Source organism: Gallus gallus, unplaced genomic scaffold, assembly GCF_016699485.2.
Source record: "Gallus gallus isolate bGalGal1 unplaced genomic scaffold, bGalGal1.mat.broiler.GRCg7b scaffold_45, whole genome shotgun sequence".
Lineage (NCBI taxonomy): Eukaryota > Metazoa > Chordata > Aves > Galliformes > Phasianidae > Gallus > Gallus gallus.
Genome location: NW_024095997.1, coordinates 86,087 through 105,149, shown reverse-complemented (window position 1 = coordinate 105,149; position 19,063 = coordinate 86,087). Strand labels below are relative to the sequence as shown.

Genomic DNA, 19,063 nt, shown 5'->3' with positions numbered 1-19,063 from the left:
AAAAATTCATCTTCTGGGTCCCATCCTGCTCAGAATGACACAAAATGACCCAAAATGACCCAAATTTGGGCAGATTTGGGCAAAAACATTACTTTCCCCAAAGGACCCCCAAAGAAACCCTCCCCCCCAAAACCCCCCATTTCTCCCATTCCCACCCCATCCATTGACCCCCAAATGCCCCAAATGGGCCCGAAATGACCCCAAAAATGCCCCCCAATCCCCCCCAAATCCCCGTTTTGGGGTGAAAAGCGGCGATTTTGGGACCTGGCAGGCAGGAGTGGGGATCACATAAATGGCCCCCCAAATGAACCCAAAATGACCCCAAATCACCCCAAAATGACCCCAAAAATTCATCTTCTGGGTCCCATCCCTGCTCAGAATGACACAAAATGACCCAAAATGACCCAAATTTGGGCAGATTTGGGCAAAAACATTACTTTCCCCAAAGGACCCCCAAAGAAACCCTCCCCCCCAAAACCCCCCATTTCTCCCATTCCCACCCCATCCATTGACCCCCAAATGCCCCAAATGGGCCCGAAATGACCCCAAAATGCCCCCCAATCCCCCCCAAATCCCCGTTTTGGGGTGAAAAGCGGCGATTTTGGGACCTGGCAGGCAGGAGTGGGGATCACATAAATGGCCCCCCCAAATGAACCCAAAATGACCCCAAATCACCCCAAAATGACCCCAAAAATTCATCTTCTGGGTCCCATCCCTGCTCAGAATGACACAAAAATGACCCAAAATGACCCAAATTTGGGCAGATTTGGGCAAAAAACATTACTTTCCCCAAAGGACCCCCAAAGAAACCCTCCCCCCCAAAACCCCCCATTTCTCCCATTCCCACCCCATCCATTGACCCCCAAATGCCCAAATGGGCCCGAAATGACCCCAAAATGCCCCCCAATCCCCCCAAATCCCCGTTTTGGGGTGAAAAGCGGCGATTTTGGGACCTGGCAGGCCAGCTTGGCGCGCAGGCGGGGGTGAGCAGATGGAGGAGCTGCGCGCTGAGACTGCCGCTGCCGTCCATGGAGCCCACCAGCACCGGGAAGGCCTTTTTGGGGCGAAAAAGGGCGATTTTGGGGCTTCTGGGGGGGGGAGGGGGAAGGGACCCCCATTTCGCCCCCATTTCCCCCCCAATTATACCCCAAATCCCCCTTTTTCCTCCCATTTTCACTCTCGTTTCCCCCCAAAGCCCCTTTTTGCCCCAAATCCCCCCTTTTTCCCCCAAAATCCCACCCCAAATCCCCCCCTTTTCCCCCCCAAATCCCCCTTTCCCCCCCCAATTTTGGCCCCAAATCCTCATTTTTCCCCCCAAATCCACCCCCAACCCCCGCATTTTCCCCCTCCCCCCATTTTTGCCCCAAACCACCCCTTTTCACCCCAAAACGGACCTCATTGGGGCCCCCCAACCCCCAAATCCCCCCATTTCCCCCCTTCTCCCCCCATAATCCCACCCCAAATCCCCCAAAAATCCCCCATTTCCCCCAAAATCCCCCATTTCCCCCCCATTTTTGCCCCAAATCCTCATTTTTCCCCCAACCCCCCCCCATTTTCCCCCTTCACCCCCCCATTTTTTCCCTAAACGGCCCCTTTTCACCCCAAAACGGACCCCATTGGGGCCTCCCAACCCCAAATCGCCCCCATTTCCACCCATTAATACCCCAAATCCCCCTTTTTCCCCCAAATCCCCCCCATTTTTGCCCCAAATCCTCCTTTTTCCCCCCAAATCCCCCCCCAACACCCCCATTTTTCCCCCCTGCCCCCCATTTTTGCCCAAAACGGCCCCATTTCCCCCCAAAACGGACCTCATTGGGGCCCCCCAACCCCCAAATCCCCCATTTCCCCCCCCCATTTTTGCCCAAAACCCTCATTTTTCCCCCCAAATCCCCCCCATTTCCCCCCTTCTCCCCCCAAAATCCCACCCCAAATCCCCCATTTCCCCCCAAAATCCCCCATTTCCCCCCCATTTTTGCCCCAAGTCCTCATTTTTCCCCCCAAATCCACCCCCAAATCCCCCCCATTTTCCCCCCTCCCCCCCATTTTTGCCCCAAACCGCCCCTTTTCCCCCCAAAACGGACCTCATTGGGGCCCCCCAACCCCAAATCCCCCCCATTTCCCCCCTTCTCCCCCCCATTTCCCCCCAAAATCCCACCCCAAATCCCCCTTTCCCCCCCAAATCCCCCCATTTCCACCCATTAATACCCCAAATCCCCCCTTCTCCCCCCAACCCCCCCCATTTCCCCCCAAAATCCCCCATTTCCCCCCCATTTTTGCCCCAAATCCTCCTTTTTCCCCCCAAATCCCCCCCAACCCCCCCATTTTTCCCCCCTCCCCCCCATTTTTGCCCAAAACCGCCCCTTTTCCCCCCAAAAAGGACCTCATTGGGGCCCATTTCCCCCCAAATCCCCCGCATTTCCCCCCTTCTCCCCCCATAATCCCACCCCAAATCCCCCCAAATCCCCCATTTCCCCCCAAATTCCCCCATTTCCCCCCTTCTCCCCACATTTCCCCCAAAATCCCCCATTTTGCCCCCATTTTTGCCCCAAATCCTCATTTTTCCCCCAAATCCCCCCCATTTTCCCCCTCCCCCCCATTTTTGCCCAAAACCGCCCCTTTTCCCCCCCAAAACGGACCTCATTGGGGCCCATTTCCCCCCCAAATCCCCGCATTTCCCCCCTTCTCCCCCCATAATCCCACCCCAAATCCCTCCAAATCCCCATTTCCCCCAAATTCCCCCATTTCCCCCCCATTTTTGCCCCAAATCCTCATTTTTCCCCCCAAATCCCCCCTTTTTCCCCCCTCCCCCCCATTTTTGCCCCAAACTGCCCCATTTCCCCCAAAACGGGACCTCATTGGGGCCCATTTCCCCCCCAAATCCCCCCCATTTCCCCCCTTCTCCCCCCAAAATCCCACCCCAAATCCCCCAAAATCCCCCTTTTCCCCCCAAAATCCCCCATTTCCCCCCCATTTTTGCCCCAAATCCTCATTTTTCCCCCCAACCCCCCCCATTTTCCCCCTTCACCCCCCCATTTTTTCCCTAAACGGCCCCTTTTCACCCCAAAACGGACCTCATTGGGGCCCCCCAACCCCAAATCCCCCCCATTTCCCCCCTTCTCCCCCCATAATCCCACCCCAAATCCCCCCAAAATCCCCCTTTCCCCCCCCATTTTTGCCCAAAACCCTCATTTTTCCCTCCAAATCCCCCCATTTCCCCCTTCTCCCCCACATTTCCCCCCAAAATCCCCCCATTTCGCCCCCATTTTTGCCCCAAATCCTCATTTTTCCCCCCAAATCCCTCCCTTTTTCCCCCCTCCCCCCCATTTTTGCCCCAAACCGCCCCATTTCCCCCCAAAACGGACCTCATTGGGGCCCACCAACCCCAAATCCCCCCCATTTCCCCCCTTCTCCTCCCAAAATCCCACCCCAAATCCCCCCAAAATCGCCTTTTTCCCCCATTTCCCCCCTCATTTCCTCCCTTCTCCCCCCAAATCCCCCCCATCTCCCCCAACCCCCCCCATTTTCCCCCCTCCCCCCCATTTCCCCCCCAAAATCCCCCCATTTCCCCCCCATTTTTGCCCCAAATCCTCATTTTTTCCCCCCAAATCCCCCCCATTTTCCCCCCTCCCCCCCATTTTTGCCCAAAACCGCCCCTTTTCCCCCCCAAAACTGACCTCATTGGGGCCCCCCAACCCCAAATCCCCCCCATTTCCCCCCTTCTCCCCCCCATTTCCCCCCAAAATCCCACCCCAAATCCCCCTTTCCCCCCCCAAATCCCCCCATTTCCACCCATTAATACCCCAAATCCCCCCTTCTCCCCCCAACCCCCCCCATTTCCCCCAAAATCCCCCATTTCCCCCCCATTTTTGCCCCAAATCCTCCTTTTTCCCCCCAAATCCCCCCCAACCCCCCCATTTTTTCCCCCCTCCCCCCCATTTTTGCCCAAAACGGCCCCATTTCCCCCCAAAACGGACCTCATTGGGGCCCATTTCCCCCCCAAATCCCCCCCATTTCCCCCCTTCTCCCCCCAAAATCCCACCCCAAATCCCCCCCAAATCCCACTTTTCCCCCCAGAATCCCCCATTTCCCCCCCCATTTTTGCCCCAAATCCTCATTTTTCCCCCCAAATCCCCCCATTTCCCCCCTTCTCCCCCCCCATTTCCCCCCAAAATCCCCCATTTCCCCCCCATTTTTGCCCCAAGTCCTCATTTTTCCCCCCAAATCCACCCCCAAATCCCCCCCTTTTTCCCCCCTCCCCCCCATTTTTGCCCCAAACCGCCCCTTTTCCCCCCAAAACGGACCTCATTGGGGCCCCCCAACCCCAAATCCCCCCCATTTCCCCCCTTCTCCCCCCCATTTCCCCCCAAAATCCCACCCCAAATCCCCCTTTCCCCCCCCAAATCCCCCCCATTTCCACCCATTAATACCCCAAATCCCCCCTTCTCCCCCCAACCCCCCCCATTTCCACCCAAAATCCCCCATTTCCCCCCCATTTTTGCCCAAAACCCTCATTTTTCCCCCCAAATCCCCCCCAAATCCCCCCCAACCCCCCCCCATTTTCCCCCCTCCCCCCCATTTTTGCCCCAAACAGCCCCTTTTCCCCCCAAAACGGACCTCATTGGGGCCCATTTCCCCCCCAAATCCCCCCCATTTCCCCCCTTCTCCCCCCAAAATCCCACCCCAAATCCCCCAAAAATCCCACTTTTCCCCCCAGAATCCCCCAAATCCCCCCCATTTTTGCCCAAAACCCTCATTTTTCCCCCCAACCCCCCCCCATTTCCCCCCTCCCCCCCATTTTTGCCCAAAACGGCCCCTTTTCCCCCCAAAACGGACCTCATTGGGGCCCCCCAACCCCAAATCCCCCCCATTTTCCCCCCTTCTCCCCCCAAAATCCCACCCCAAATCCCACCCCAAATCCCCCTTTTCCCCCCCAAAACCCCCAATTACTCCCCATTTTTGCCCAAAACCCTCCTTTTTCCCCCCAAATCCCACCCAACCCCCCCCATTTTCCCCCCTCCCCCCCATTTTTGCCCAAAACGGCCCCATTTCCCCCCAAAACGGACCTCATTGGGGCCGATCTGCTGCCCCCCCACATATGTGGCCCCGAAGTGATACGCGGAGTCCCCGACGGTGCTCAGCGCCACTGTGTGGTTCACCTGCGGACCCAAAATCGCCTTTTTTTACCCCAAAATCCACCCCAGAAATGGACGTTTTTCACCACACCCAAAATGGACATTTTCAGACCCCAAAATTGTCGTTTTTTACCCCCAAAATGGACGTTTTCAGACCCAAAATGGCCATTTTTTACCCCAAAATCCACCCCAAAAATGGACATTCAGACCCAAAAACGGCCTTTTTTACCCCAAAATCCACCCCAGAAATGGACGTTTTTCACCACCCCCAAAAATGGACATTTTCAGACCCAAAACGGCCCTTTTTTCCCCCAAAATCACAACCAAAAATGGACATTTTCAGACCTAAAATGGCCCCTTTTTACCCCAACCCCCCCCCCCCCAAAAATGGACATTTTCAGACCCAAAAACGGCCTTTTTTACCCCAAAATCCACCCCAGAAATGGACGTTTTTCACCACCCCCAAAAATGGACATTTTCAGACCCAAAATGGCCCTTTTTTACCCCAAAATCACAACCAAAAATGGACATTTTCAGACCTAAAATGGCCTTTTTTTACCCCCAAATCCACCCCCAAAAATGGACATTTTCAGACCCCAAATTGCCCTTTTTTACCCCAAAATCCACCCCAAAATTGGATGTTTTTCACCACACCAAAAATGGACATTTTCAGACCCAAAACGGCCCTTTTTTACCCCAAAATCCACCCCAAAAACGGACATTTTCAGACCCAAAAATGCCCTTTTTTACCCCAAAATCCACCCCAGAAATGGACATTTTTCACCACACCAACAATGGACATTTTCAGACCCAAAACGGCCCTTTTTTACCCCAAAATCACAACCAAAAATGGACATTTTCAGACCTAAAATGGCCCTTTTTTACCCCAAAATCCACCCCCAAAATTGGATGTTTTTCACCACACCAAAAATGGACATTTCCAGACCCAAAACGGCCCTTTTTTACCCCAAAATCACAACCAAAAATGGACATTTTCAGACCCAAAAATGCCCTTTTTTACCCCAAAATCCACCCCAGAAATGGACATTTTTCACCACCCCCAAAAATGGACATTTTCAGACCCCAAAATGGCCCTTTTTTGCCCCAAGAAATGCTCTGCCCCATAACTGCCCCATAAGCGCTTCCCTGCCCCATAACTGCCCCATAACCACCCCATAAGTGCCCCATAAGTGCTTCCCAGCCCCATAAGTGCCCCATAAGTGCTTCCCTGCCCCATAACTGCCCCATAACCACCCCATAAGTGCCCCATAAGTGCGGCCCTGCCCCATAACCACCCCCCCCAAACCCCACAAGTGCCCCCCCAGCCCCACAGCTGCCCCATAATTGCCCCCCTAACCCCACGGCTGCCCCATAAGTGCCCTCCCCCAGCTGCCCCCCCAAGTGCCTTCCCTGCCCCATAACTGCCCCCCCAGCCCCACAAGTGCCTTCCCTGACCCATAACAGCTCCCCCCAGCCCCACAAGTGCCTTCCCTGCCCCATAAGTGCCCCCTCCCTGCCCCATAAGTTCCCCCCCCCAGCCCCACAAGTGCCTTCCCTGCCCCATAACCGCACCTCCCACCCCCAGCCCCACATGTGCCTTCCCTGCCCCATAACCGCCCCCCCAGCCCCATAAGTGCCTTCCCTGCCCCATAACTGCCCTCCCTCCCGCCCCACAAGTGCCTTCCCTGCCCCATAACCACCCCCCCCCCCCCCCAGCCCCACAAGTGCCCCCTCCGCCCCACGGCTGCCCCCCAAGCGGTACCTGGAAGTGGTTGCTGAGCCCTTTGTTCACCGTCAGCTTCACGCCCTCCATCTGCACCGGGAACAGCTCTGCACAGACATGTGGGGCGCCCCATAGATGTGTGGGGCGCCCCATAGACGGCCATCGCCCCATAGATGAGCACTGCCCCATAGATGTGTGGGGCGCCCCATAGACGGCCATCGCCCCATAGATGGGCACTACCCCATAGATGTGTGGGGTGCCCCATAGATCACCATCATCACCCCATAGATGTGTGGGGTGCCCCATAGACGGCCATCGCCCCATAGATGAGCACTGCCCCATAGATGTGTGGGGCGCCCCATAGACAGCCATCGCCCCATAGATGAGCACTGCCCCATAGATGTGTGGGGCGCCCCACAGACGGCCATCGCCCCATAGACAGCCCTCACCCCATAGATGGGCACTGCCCCATAGATGTGTGGGGCGCCCCATAGACGGCCATCACCCCATAGATGGGCACTGCCCCATAGATGTGTGGGGCGCCCCATAGACGGCCATCGCCCCATAGATGAGCACTGCCCCATACATGTGTGGGGTGCCCCATAGATGGCCATCACCCCATAGACGACCATCATCCTATAGATAAACACTGCCCCATAAATGTGTGGGGCGCCCCATAGATGTGTGGGGTGCTGCCCCATAGCTGAGCACCCCACATCTCTGGGTCCCATCTCACACATCTATGAGCCCCACCCCACATCTATGGGTCCTACTCCCACTTATGGGTCCCACCCCCACCCCATCCCCTGCCCCACACATCTACGGGTCCCACTCCCCACTTATGGGTCCCACCCCCACCCCATCCCCTGCCCCACACATCTATGGGTCCCACTCCCCACTTATGGGTCCCACCCCCCACCCCCCATACCCACTTATGGGTCGCCCCCCCCCCACTTATGGGTCCCACTCCCCACCCCACCCTCTGCCCCACACATCTATGGGTCCCACCCCCCACCCCCCCCCAGCCCCACTTATGGGTCCCACTCCCCACTTGTGGGTCCCACCCCCCACCCTCCCAGATCCATTTATGGGTCTCATCCCCCACTTATGGGTCCCACCCCGCCCAGCCCCACTTATGGGTCCCATCCCCTGCCCCACACATCTAAGGGTCCCAGTCTCCACTTATGGGTCCCACCTCCCACCCCCCCGGACCCACTTATGGGTCTCACCCCACACTTATGGGTCCCACCCCCCACCCCCCCAGACCCACTTATGGATCCCACTCCCCCAGACCCACTTATGATTCCCGCCCCCCACTTATGGGTCCCATCCCCCACGCCATCCCCTGCCCCACACATCTGTGGGTCCCACCCCCCACCCCCCCCAGACCCACTTATGGGACCCGCCCCCCACTTATGGGTCCCACCCTCCACCCCCCCAGACCCACTTATGGGTCCCACTCACCCAGACCCACTTATCGGTCCCACCCTCCACCCCCCCAGACCCACTTATGGGACCCGCCCCCCACTTATGGGTCCCACCCCCCACCCCCCCAGATCCACTTATGGGTCCCACTCACCCAGCCCCACTTATGAGTCCCATTCCCCACCCCACCCCCTGCCCCACACATCTATGTATCCCACCCCCACTTATGGGTCCCACCCCCCACCCCCCCAGCCCCACTTATGGGTCCCGCCCCCCACTTATGGGTCAGCCCCCCCTCACCTTTGCAGCGCCGATGGCACTCCTCGAAGGTCCCCGGATTGGGCAACGCCGCCGTCGCCCCCCCCTCCCCGTTGGGGGGTCCTCCTGTGGGGCTCAGCCCCCCAAGCGCCCCCCCGCCCCCCCCCCCCCCACCCCCCGCTATGGGGAGCCCGGGGGGGGGCGGCAGCGGGGGGGGCAGCAGCCCCACGGCCGGAGGGGGCGGTGGGGGGGGGGAACCGGCAGCCAACACCGACCCCATGGAGCTGTGGGGCACAGACCCACATGTGAGAGCTCAGCCCCATAAGTGAGAGCCCAGCCCCACAAGTGCCCCCCCCAGCCCCATAAGTGAGAGCCCAGCCCCACAAGTGCCCCCCCCAGCCCCATAAGTGAGAGCCCAGCCCCACAAGTGCCCCCCCAGACCCATAAGTGAGAGCCCCAGTCCCATAACAGCCCCACAAGTGAGAGCCCAGCCCCATAAATGCCCCACAAGTGAGAGCCCAGCCCTACAAGTGCCCCCCCAGACCCATAAGTGAGAGCCCAGCCCCACAAGTGAGAGCCCCAGACCCATAAGTGAGAGCCCCAGATCCATAAGTGCCCCCCCAGCCCCATAAGTGCCCCCCCAGCCCCACAAGTGAGAGCCCAGCCCCATAAATGCCCCATAAGTGAGAGCCCCAGACCCACAAGTGAGAACCCAGCCCCATAAATGCCCCATAAGTGAGAGCCCAGTCCCATAAGTGCCCCCCCAGCCCCACAAGTGAGAGCCCAGCCCAACAAGTGAGAGCCCAGCTCCACAAGTGAGAGCCCAGCCCCATAAACGCCCCACAAGTGAGAGCCCAGCCCCATAAGTGCCCCCCCAGCCCCACAAGTGAGAGCCCAGCCCCACAAGTGCCCAGCAAGCCCCATAAGTGAGAGCCCAGCCCCGTAAGTGCCCCCCCAGCCCCACAAGTGAGAGCCCAGCCCCATAACTACCCCCCCAGACCCATAAGTAAGATCCCAGCCCCACAAGTGAGAGCCCAGCCCCATAAGTGCCCCCCCAGACCCATAAGTGAGAGCCCAGACCCACAAGTGAGAGCCCAGACCCACAAGTGCCCCCCCAGACCCATAAGTGAGAGCCCAGCCCCACAAGTGAGAGCCCAGCCCCACAAGTGCCCCCCCAGACCCATAAGTAAGAGCCCCAGTCCCATAACAGCCCCACAAGTGAGAGCCCAGACCCACAAGTGCCCCCCAGACCCATAAGTGAGAGCCCAGCCCCATAAATGCCCCATAAGTGAGAGTACAGCCCTACAAGTGCCCCCCCAGACCCATAAGTGAGAGCCCAGACCCACAAGTGAGAGCCCAGCCCCATAACTACCCCCCCAGACCCATAAGTGAGATCCCAGCCCCACAAGTGAGATCCCAGCCCCACAAGTGAGAGCCCAGCCCCACAAGTGAGAGCCCAGCCCCATAAATGCCCCATAAGTGAGCGCTCAGCCCCATAAGTGAGAGCCCAGCCCCATAAGTGAGAGCCCAGCCCCACAAGTGAGAGCCCCAGATCCATAAGTGCCCCCCCAGCCCCATAAGTGCGAACCCAGCCCCATAAATGCCCCATAAGTGAGAGCCCCAGACCCACAAGTGAGAACCCAGCCCCATAAATGCCCCATAAGTGAGAGCCCAGCCCCATAAGTGCCCCCCCAGACCCACAAGTGAGAGCCCAGCCCCACAAGTGCCCCCCCAGACCCATAAGTGAGAGCCCAGCCCCATAAATGCCCCATAAGTGAGTGCTCAGCCCCATAAGTGAGAGTCCAGCCCCGTAAGTGAGAGCCCAGCCCTACAAGTGCCCCCCCAGACCCCTAAATGAGAGCCCAGCCCCATAAGTGAGAGCCCATCCCCATAAGTGAGAGCCCCAGACCCATAAGTACCCCATAAGTGCCCCCCCCCAGCCCCACAAGTGAGAGCCCAGGCCCATAATTGCCCCATAAGTGAGACCCCCAGCCCCATAAGTGAGAGCCCAGACCCATAAGTGCCCCCCCAGACCCACAAGTGCCCCATAAGTGCCCCATATCCACCCCATAAGAGCCCCTCAGCCCCACATGCGCCCATCAGCCCCGTAAGTGCCCCCCTCAGCCCCACATGTGCCCCATAACCGCCCCATAAGTGCCCCATAAGAGCCCCTCAGCCCCATAAGTGCCCCCCTCAGCCCCACAACTGCCCCATAACTGCCCCTCAGCCCCATAAGTGCCCCCCTCAGCCCCACGTGTGCCCCATAACTGCCCCAGATCTGCCCCATAAGTGCCCCTCAGCCCCATAAGTGCCCCAAAACCACCCTATAAGTGCCCCTCAGCCCCATAGGTGCCCCCTCAGCCCCACGTGTGCCCCATAACTGCCCCAGATCTGCCCCATAAGTGCCCCTCAGCCCCATAAGTGCCCCAAAACCACCCTATAAGTGCCCCTCAGCCCCATAGGTGCCCCCTCAGCCCCACGTGTGCCCCATAACTGCCCCATATCCGCCCCATAAGAACCCCTCAGCCCCATAAGTGCCCCCACACACCTATGTGTGCCCCATAACTGCCCCATAAGTGCCCCCCACAGCCCCACATCCACCCCAGAAGTGCCCCACAGCCCCATAAGTGCCCCCTCAGCCCCACATGTGCCCCATAACTACCCCATAAGTGATCCCTAAATGCCCCCTCCGCCCCACATTTCCGTTCTCTGCCCCATAAATGACCCCCGCAGACCCACATGGGCCCCATAACCGCCCCATAAGTGCCCCTCAATCCCGTAAGTGCCCCATAACCGCCCCATAAGTGCTCCTCAATCCCGTAAGTGCCCCATAACTGCCCCATAAGAGCCCCTCAGTCCCATAAGTGCCCCCCTCAGCCCCACATGTACCCCATATCTGCCCCATAAGAGCCCCTCACCCCACATGTGCCCCATAACCGCCCCATATCCGCCCCATAAGAACCCCTCAGCCCCATAAGTGCCCCATAAGTGCCCCTCAGCCTCATAAGTGCCCCCCTCAGCCCCACAACTGCCCCATAACCACCCCATAAGTGCTCCTCAGCCTCACGTGTGCCCCATAACTGCCCCATAGGTGCCCCTCAGCCCCATAAGTGTCCCCCTCAACCCCATAAGTGCCCCATAAGAGCCCCTCGGCCCCATAAGTGCTCCCCTCAGCCCCACATGTGCCCCATAACTGCCCCATATCCACCCCATAAGAGCCACTCAGCCCCATAAGTGCCCCCCTCAGCCCCACAACTGCCCCATAACTGCCCCATAAGAGCCCCTCAGCCCCATAAGTGCCCCATAACCACCCCATAAGTGTCCCTCAGCCTCACGTGTGCCCCATAACTGCCCCATAGGTGACCCTCAGCCCCATAAGTGTCCCCCTCAACCCCATAAGTGCCCCATAAGAGCCCCTCGGCCCCATAAGTGCCCCCCTCAGCCCCACATGTGCCCCATAACTGCCCCATATCTGCCCCATAAGAACCCCTCAGCCCCATAAGTGCCCCCACACACCTATGTGTGCCCCATAACTGCCCCATAAGTGCCCCCTGAGCCCCACATCCACCCCATAAGGGCCCCACAGCCCCATAAGTGCCCCCTCAGCCCCACATGTGCCCCATAACTACCCCATAAGTGACTCCTAAGTGCCCTCCCCGCCCCACATTTCCCTTCTCTGCCCCATAAGTGCCCCCTCAACCCCACGTGTACCCCATAACTGCTCCATATCCACCCCATAAGAGCCCCTCAGCCCCATAAGTGCCCACCTCAGCCCCATAAGTGCCCCTCAGCCCCATAAGTGCCCACCTCAGCCCCACGTGTGCCCCATATCCGCCCCGTAAGCGCCCCTCAGCCCCATAAGTGCCCCATTACTGCCCCATAAGTGCCCCTCGGCCCCATAAGTGCCCCTCAGCCCCACAAGTGCCCCCCTCAGCCCCACGTGTGCCCCACAAGTGACCCCTAAGTGCCCTCCCCGCCCCACATCCCCCCTCTCCGACCCCACAGCCCCCCCCAAAGCCCCACCGCCGCTCCCACGTGACCGCCCCATAGCGCCCCATAGCGCCCCCCGGCCGCCCCTCCCCCACTCACTCCGCTCCGTTCCGTTCCGATGAGACCCCGCGCGGCTCTGCGCAAACCCCGCCCCTTCCGGTGCCGGAGCCGCCACTTCCGGCGTGACGCAACGCTCCTTCCGCTCCGTCGCGGCGTCACTTCCCCTCTGAGGCGACGCCCCGCAAGGATTCGTCACTTCCGGCTCTCACGCTGCGTCACTTCCGCTCTGAGGCGACGCCCCGTAAGGATCCGTCACTTCCGCTCTCAGGCGACGCCCCTCAAGGATTCGTCACTTCCGGTTCTCACGCAGCGTCACTTCCGCTATGGGGCCCACCCCACTGATCCCAGCCCCACATCTGTGGGTCTCACCCCACATCTACGGGTCTGCCCCACAGCTCCCAGCCCCACATCTGTGGGTCCAACCCCACAGCTCTCAGCCCCACACATCTGTGGGTCTGCCCCACATCACCCCAGCCCCACATCTGTGCCCAACATCTGTGGGTCGCACCCCACACCACCCCACAGCTCCCAGCCCCACATCCGTGGGTCTCACCCCACATCTATGGGTCCCACCCCCCACAGCTCCCACCCCACATCTGTGGGTCCCACCCCCCACCCCCCACAGCTCCCAGCCCCACACATCTGTGGGTCTCACCCCACATCTATGGGTCCCATCCCCATCCCCCCACAGCTCCCAGCCCCACATCTGTGGGTCTGCCCCACATCACCCCAGCCCCACATCTGTGCCCAACATCTGTGGGTCCCACCCCTCATCCCCCCACTGATCCCAGCCCCACATCTGTGGGTCCCACCCCCCTCATCTCCCAGCCTCACACATCTGTGGGTCTCACCCCACATCTATGGGTCCCACCCCCCACCCCCCACAGCTCCCAGCCCCACATCTGTGGGTCTCACCCCACAGCTCCCAGCCCCACACATCTGTGAGTCCCACCCCACATCTATGGGTCCCACCCCACAGCTCCCACCCCACATCTGTGGGTCTCACCCCACATCTATGGGTCCCACCCCCCACCCCCCACAGCTCCCAGCCCCACACATCTGTGAGTCCCACCCCACATCTATGGGTCTCACCCCACAGCTCCCACCCCACATCTGTGGGTCCCACCCCCCACCCCCCACAGCTCCCAGCCCCACATCTGTGGGTCTCACCCCACATCTATGGGTCCCACCCCCCACCCCCCACAGCTCCCAGCCCCACACATCTGTGGGTCACACACACAGCCTCCATCCGAGCTCTTTATTTCCTCTCTCAGATCTATGGGGCGATCTCTGCCCCCCAAGTGTGGGGCTCAGGACCCCACTTCGCGCCCCGCCGGACCGCTGGGACGGCGCCTATGGGGCGGACGTGGGGAGTTGGGGGCCGCCCCACACCATGGGGGGGTCGGGGCAGCGCCGTGGGGCGCAGTGGGGCTGGAGCTATGGGGCAGAGTTGCCCCACTGCTATGGGGCACAGTATCGCCGCTATGGGGCAGAGCATCGCCGCTATGGGGCAGAGCTTCCCCACTGCTATGGGGCAAAGCATCGCTGCTATGGGGCAGAGCATCACTGCTATGGGGCAGAGCTGCCGCACTACTATGGGGCACAGCATCACTGCTATGGGGCAGAGCTGCCGCACTGCTATGGGGCGGAGCATCACTGCTATGGGGCACAGCATCGCCGCTATGGGGCAGAACCCCAGTGCTATGGGGCACAGCATCATTGCTATGGGGCAGAGCTGCCCCACTGCTATGGGGCGGAGCATCGCCGCTATGGGGCGGAGCATCGCTGCTATGGGGCAGAGCATCGCTGCTATGGGTCAGAGCACCACCGCTATGGGGCAGAGCATCGCCGCTATGGGGCAGAGCATCGCCGCTATGGGGCAGAGCATCATCGCTATGGGGCAGAGCTGCCCCACTGCTATGGGGCAGAGCACCACCGCTATGGGGCAGAGCATCACTGCTATGGGGCAGAGCATCGCCACTATGGGGCAGAGCTGCCCCACTGCCATGGGTCGATGTGAGGCCGACGCTGTGGGTCGCAGCTGCAGATCCGTGGGGCAGAGCAGCTCCAGGGTCCCCCTCGCTATGGGGCAGCCCCACAGTCTCCTGCTTGGCCCCCATTCCTGCCCCACAACTTAGGGGTCCCAGTGGGGATGTGCTCCCCGTCCTGCCCCCCAAGTCTGCCCCATAACTTGGGGGTCCCAATGGGGCCGTGCTGTCCCTCCTGCCCCCCAAGTCCGCCCTACTCCCCATAGCTCCCAATGGGGCGCTGCTGGTCCTCCTCCCCCCCACCCCATAACTTAGGGGTCCCAATGGGGCTGTGCTCCCCCTCCTGCCCCCCAAGTCCGCCCCACTCCCCATAGCTCCCAATGGGGCCGTGCTGCCCCTCCTGCCCCCCAAGTCCCCCCCCATCCCCATAGCTCCCAATGGGGCCTCACTCCCCCTCCTGCCCCCCACCCCACTCCCCATAGCACCCAATGGGGCCGTGCTGTCCCTCCTGCCCCCCAAGTCGGCCCCACTCCCTATGGGTCCCAATGGGGCCGTGCTGTCCCTCCTGCCCCCCAAGTCCGCCCCACTCCCCATAGCTCCCAATGGGGCTGTGCTGCCCCTCCTCCCCCCCACCCCACTCCCCATAGCTCCCAATGGGGCCGTGCTGTCCCTCCTGCCCCCCAAGTCGGCCCCACTCCCTATGGGTCCCAATGGGGCCGTGCTGTCCCTCCTGCCCCCCACCCCACAACTTAGGGGTCCCAATGGGGCCGTGCTGTCCCTCCTGCCCCCCAAGTCTGCCCCCATCCCCATGGCACCCAATGGGGCCGTGCTGTGCCTCCTGCCCCCCAAGTCCCCCCCACTCCCCATAGCACCCAATGGGGCCATGCTGTCCCTCCTGCCCCCCACCCCACTCCCTATGGGTCCCAATGGGGCCGTGCTGTCCCTCCTGCCCCCCAAGTCCCCCCCCATCCCCATAGCACCCAATGGGGCCGTGCTGTCCCTCCTGCCCCCCAAGTCCCCCCCCATCCCCATAGCACCCAATGGGGCCGTGCTGTCCCTCCTGCCCCCCAAGTCGGCCCCTGGGCCCCCCCACAGCACCCTCCGGATGAGGCGGGTGCAGAGCGCGGCCGCCCCGCGGGCTTCGGGGCACAGAGGGGAAAGGCTGAGAAATCCGTGGGGCAGCGCCGGGACCACCCGCAGGGAGACGGGCAGCTGAAGGGAGCGCAGACGGCGCGCCAAAGACACCGCGTCGTCCAGCAGGGGGTCCTGCTCACACGCCTGGGGGGGGACATGGCCTTAGGGGGGGACAGGGGGGCCTATGGGGCTCTATGGGGCTCTAGGGGGTCATTATAGGGCTCTATGGGGCTCTATGGGGTTCTATGGGGGCCTACGGGGCTCTATGGGGTCCCTATGGGGCTCTATGGGGCTCTATGGGGCTCTGTGGGCTCCCTATGGGGCTCTATGGGGTCCCTATGGGGCTCTATGGGGCTCTATGGGGATCCTATGGGGCTCTAAGGGGTCCCTATGGGGCTCTATGGGACACCGCGTCGTCCAGCAGGGGGTCCTGCTCACACGCCTGGGGGGGGGACGTGGCCTTAGGGGGGGGCAGGGGGGCTCTATGGGGCTCTACGGGGCTCTATGGGGCTCTGTGGGCTCCCTATGGGGCTCTATGGGGTCCCTATGGGGCTCTATGGGGCTCTATGGGGATCCTATGGGGCTCTAAGGGGTCCCTATGGGGCTCTATGGGGCTCTATGGGACACCGCGTCGTCCAGCAGGGGGTCCTGCTCACACGCCTGGGGGGGGACATGGCCTTAGGGGGGGACAGGGGGGCCCTATGGGGTCATTATAGGGCTCTATGGGGCTCTATGGGGTCCCTATGGGGCTCTAGGGGGCTCTAAGGGGCGCTATGGGGTCACTACGGGGCTCTATGGGGTCATTATAGGGCTATGGGGCTCTCTGGGGCTCTATGGGGTCCCTATGGGGCTCTATGGGGCTCTGTGGGGTCCCTATGGGGCTCTATGGGGCTCTATGGGGTCCCTATGGGGCTCTATGGGGTCCCTATGTGGCTCTATGGGACACCGCATCGTCCAGCAGGGGGTCCTGCTCACACGCCTGGGGGGGGACATGGCCTTAGGGAGGGGCAGGGGGTCCTATGGGGCTCTATAGGGCTCTAGGGGATCATTATAGGGCTCTATGGGGTCATTATAGGGCTCTGTAGGGCTCTATGGGGCTCTATGGGGCTCTATGGGGTCATTATAGGGCTCTATGGGGTCATTATAGGGCTCTGTGGGGCTCTATGGGGTCCCTATGGGGCTCTAGGGGGTCATTATAGGGCTCTATGGGGCTCTAGGGGGCTCTGTGGGGTCATTATAGGGCTCTATGGGGCTCTATGGGGTCCCTATGAGGCTCTATGGGATCCCTATGGGGCTGTATGGGGCTCTATGGGGCTCTATGGGGTCCCTATGGGGCTCTATGGGGCGCTATGGGACACCGCATCGTCCAGCAGGGGGTCCTGCTCACACGCCTGGGGGGGGACATGGCCTTAGGGGGGGACAGGGGGTCCTATGGGGCTCTATGGGGCTCTAGGGGATCATTATAGGGCTCTATGGGGTCATTATAGGGCTCTGTGGGGCTCTACGGGGTCCCTATGGGGCTCTATGGGGCTCTATGGGGCTCTATGGGGCTCTATGGGACACCGCGTCGTCCAGCAGGGGGTCCTGCTCACACGCCTGGGGGGGGACGTGGCCTTAGGGGGGGACAGGGGGGCTCTATGGGGCTCTATGGGGCTCTGTGGGCTCCCTATGGGGCTCTATGGGGTCCCAATGGGGCTCTATGGGGCTCTATGGGGATCCTATGGGGCTCTAAGGGGTCCCTATGGGGCTCTATGGGGCTCTATGGGGATCCTATGGGGCTCTATGGGGTCTATGCGGTCCCTATGGTGGTCTATGGGGCTCTATGGGGTCCCTATAGGGCTCTATGGGACTCTATGGGGTCCCTATAGGGCTCTATGGGGCTCTATGTGGTCCCTATGGGGCTCTGTGGGGTCCCTATGGGGCTCTATGGGGCTCTGTGGGGTCCCTATGGGGCTCTATGGGGCTCTATGGGGTCTCTATGGGGCTCTATGGGGCTCTATGGGGCTCTATGGGGTCCCTATGGGGCTCTATGGGGCTCTATGGGGCTCTATGGGACACCGCGTCGTCCAGCAGGGGGTCCTGCTCACACGCCTGGGGGGGACGTGGCCTTAGGGGGGGGCAGGGGGGCCTATGGGGTCATTATAGGGCTCTATGGGGCTCTATGGGGTCCCTATGGGGCTCTAGGGGGCTCTATGGAGTCCCTATGGGGCTCTATGGGGCTCTGTGGGGTCCCTATGGGGCTCTATGGGGCTCTATGGGGTCCCTATGGGGCTCTATGGGGTCCCTATGTGGCTCTATGGGACACCGCATCGTCCAGCAGGGGGACCTGCTCACACGCCTGGGGGGGGACATGGCCTTAGGGAGGGGCAGGGGGTCCTATGGGGCTCTATGGGGCTCTAGGGGATCATTATAGGGCTCTATGGGGTCATTATAGGGCTCTGTGGGGCTCTATGGGGTCCCTATGGGGCTCTAGGGGGCTCTGTGGGGCTCTATGGGGTCATTATAGGGCTCTATGGGGTCATTATAGGGCTCTGTGGGGCTCTATGGGGTCCCTATGGGGCTCTAGGGGGTCATTATAGGGCTCTATGGGGCTCTAGGAGGCTCTGTGGGGTCATTATAGGGCTCTATGGGGCTCTATGGGGTCCCTATGGGGCTCTATGGGGCGCTATGGGACACCGCGTCGTCCAGCAGGGGGTCCTGCTCACACGCCTGGGGGGGGACGTGGCCTTAGGGGGGGACAGGGGGTCCTATGGGGCTCTATGGGGCTCTAGGGGATCATTATAGGGCTCTATGGGGTCATTATAGGGCTCTGTGGGGCTCTATGGGGTCCCTATGGGGCTCTAGGGGGCTCTGTGGGGCTCTAGGGGGCTCTATGGGGCTCTATGGGGTCATTATAGGGCTCTAAGGGGCTCTATGGGGTTCTATGGGGCTCTATGGGGTCCCTATGGGGCTCTATGGGGCTCTATGGGGCTCTATGGTGTCCCTATGGGGCCCTATGGGGCTCTATGGGGCTCTATGGGGTCCCTATGGGGCTCTATGGGGCTCTATGGGGCTCTATGGGGTCCCTATGGGGCTCTATGGGTCTCTATGGGACACCGCGTCGTCCAGCAGGGGGTCCTGCTCACACGCCTGGGGGGGGACATGGCCTTAGGGGGGCACAGGGGGGCCCTATAGGGCTGTAGGGGTCCCTATGGGGCTCTATGGGGCTCTACGGGGTCATTATAGGGCTCTATGGGGCTCTATGGGGTCCCTATGGGGTCATTATAGGGCTCTATGGGGCTCTATGGGGTCCCTATGGGGCTCCATGAGACTCTATGGGGATCCTATGGGGCTCAATGGGGCTCTATGGGGTC

General features: G+C 61.0%; 2 protein-coding genes across 14 annotated transcripts in view; both read right to left on the bottom strand.

Moving 5' to 3' along the window:
* Window positions 1–6: 6 nt before the first annotated feature.
* On the bottom strand, window positions 7–12,666 carry LOC121108872 (mitochondrial import receptor subunit TOM40 homolog). The gene is made up of 6 exons (XM_040657082.2): window positions 12,628–12,666; window positions 8,581–8,822; window positions 6,895–6,962; window positions 5,064–5,156; window positions 891–1,054; window positions 7–25 (listed from the first exon to the last, which is right to left on the bottom strand). Exons 2-6 carry the CDS (start codon window positions 8,816–8,818, stop codon window positions 7–9), a joined length of 582 nt encoding a protein of 193 aa, XP_040513016.1. The 5' UTR covers window positions 8,819–8,822; window positions 12,628–12,666.
* Window positions 12,667–13,831: 1,165 nt separating this feature from the next.
* The window catches only part of LIPE (lipase E, hormone sensitive type), a 46,344-nt gene continuing 41,112 nt past the window's right edge, over window positions 13,832–19,063 (bottom strand). For all 13 annotated transcript variants that reach the window (XM_040657096.1, XM_040657101.1, XM_040657108.2 and 10 more), the window contains one exon: window positions 13,832–15,854. In XM_040657096.1, the coding sequence (XP_040513030.1) occupies window positions 13,899–15,854 (1,956 nt within the window). In that variant the 3' untranslated portion in view covers window positions 13,832–13,898. The remainder of the gene's footprint in view (window positions 15,855–19,063) is intronic.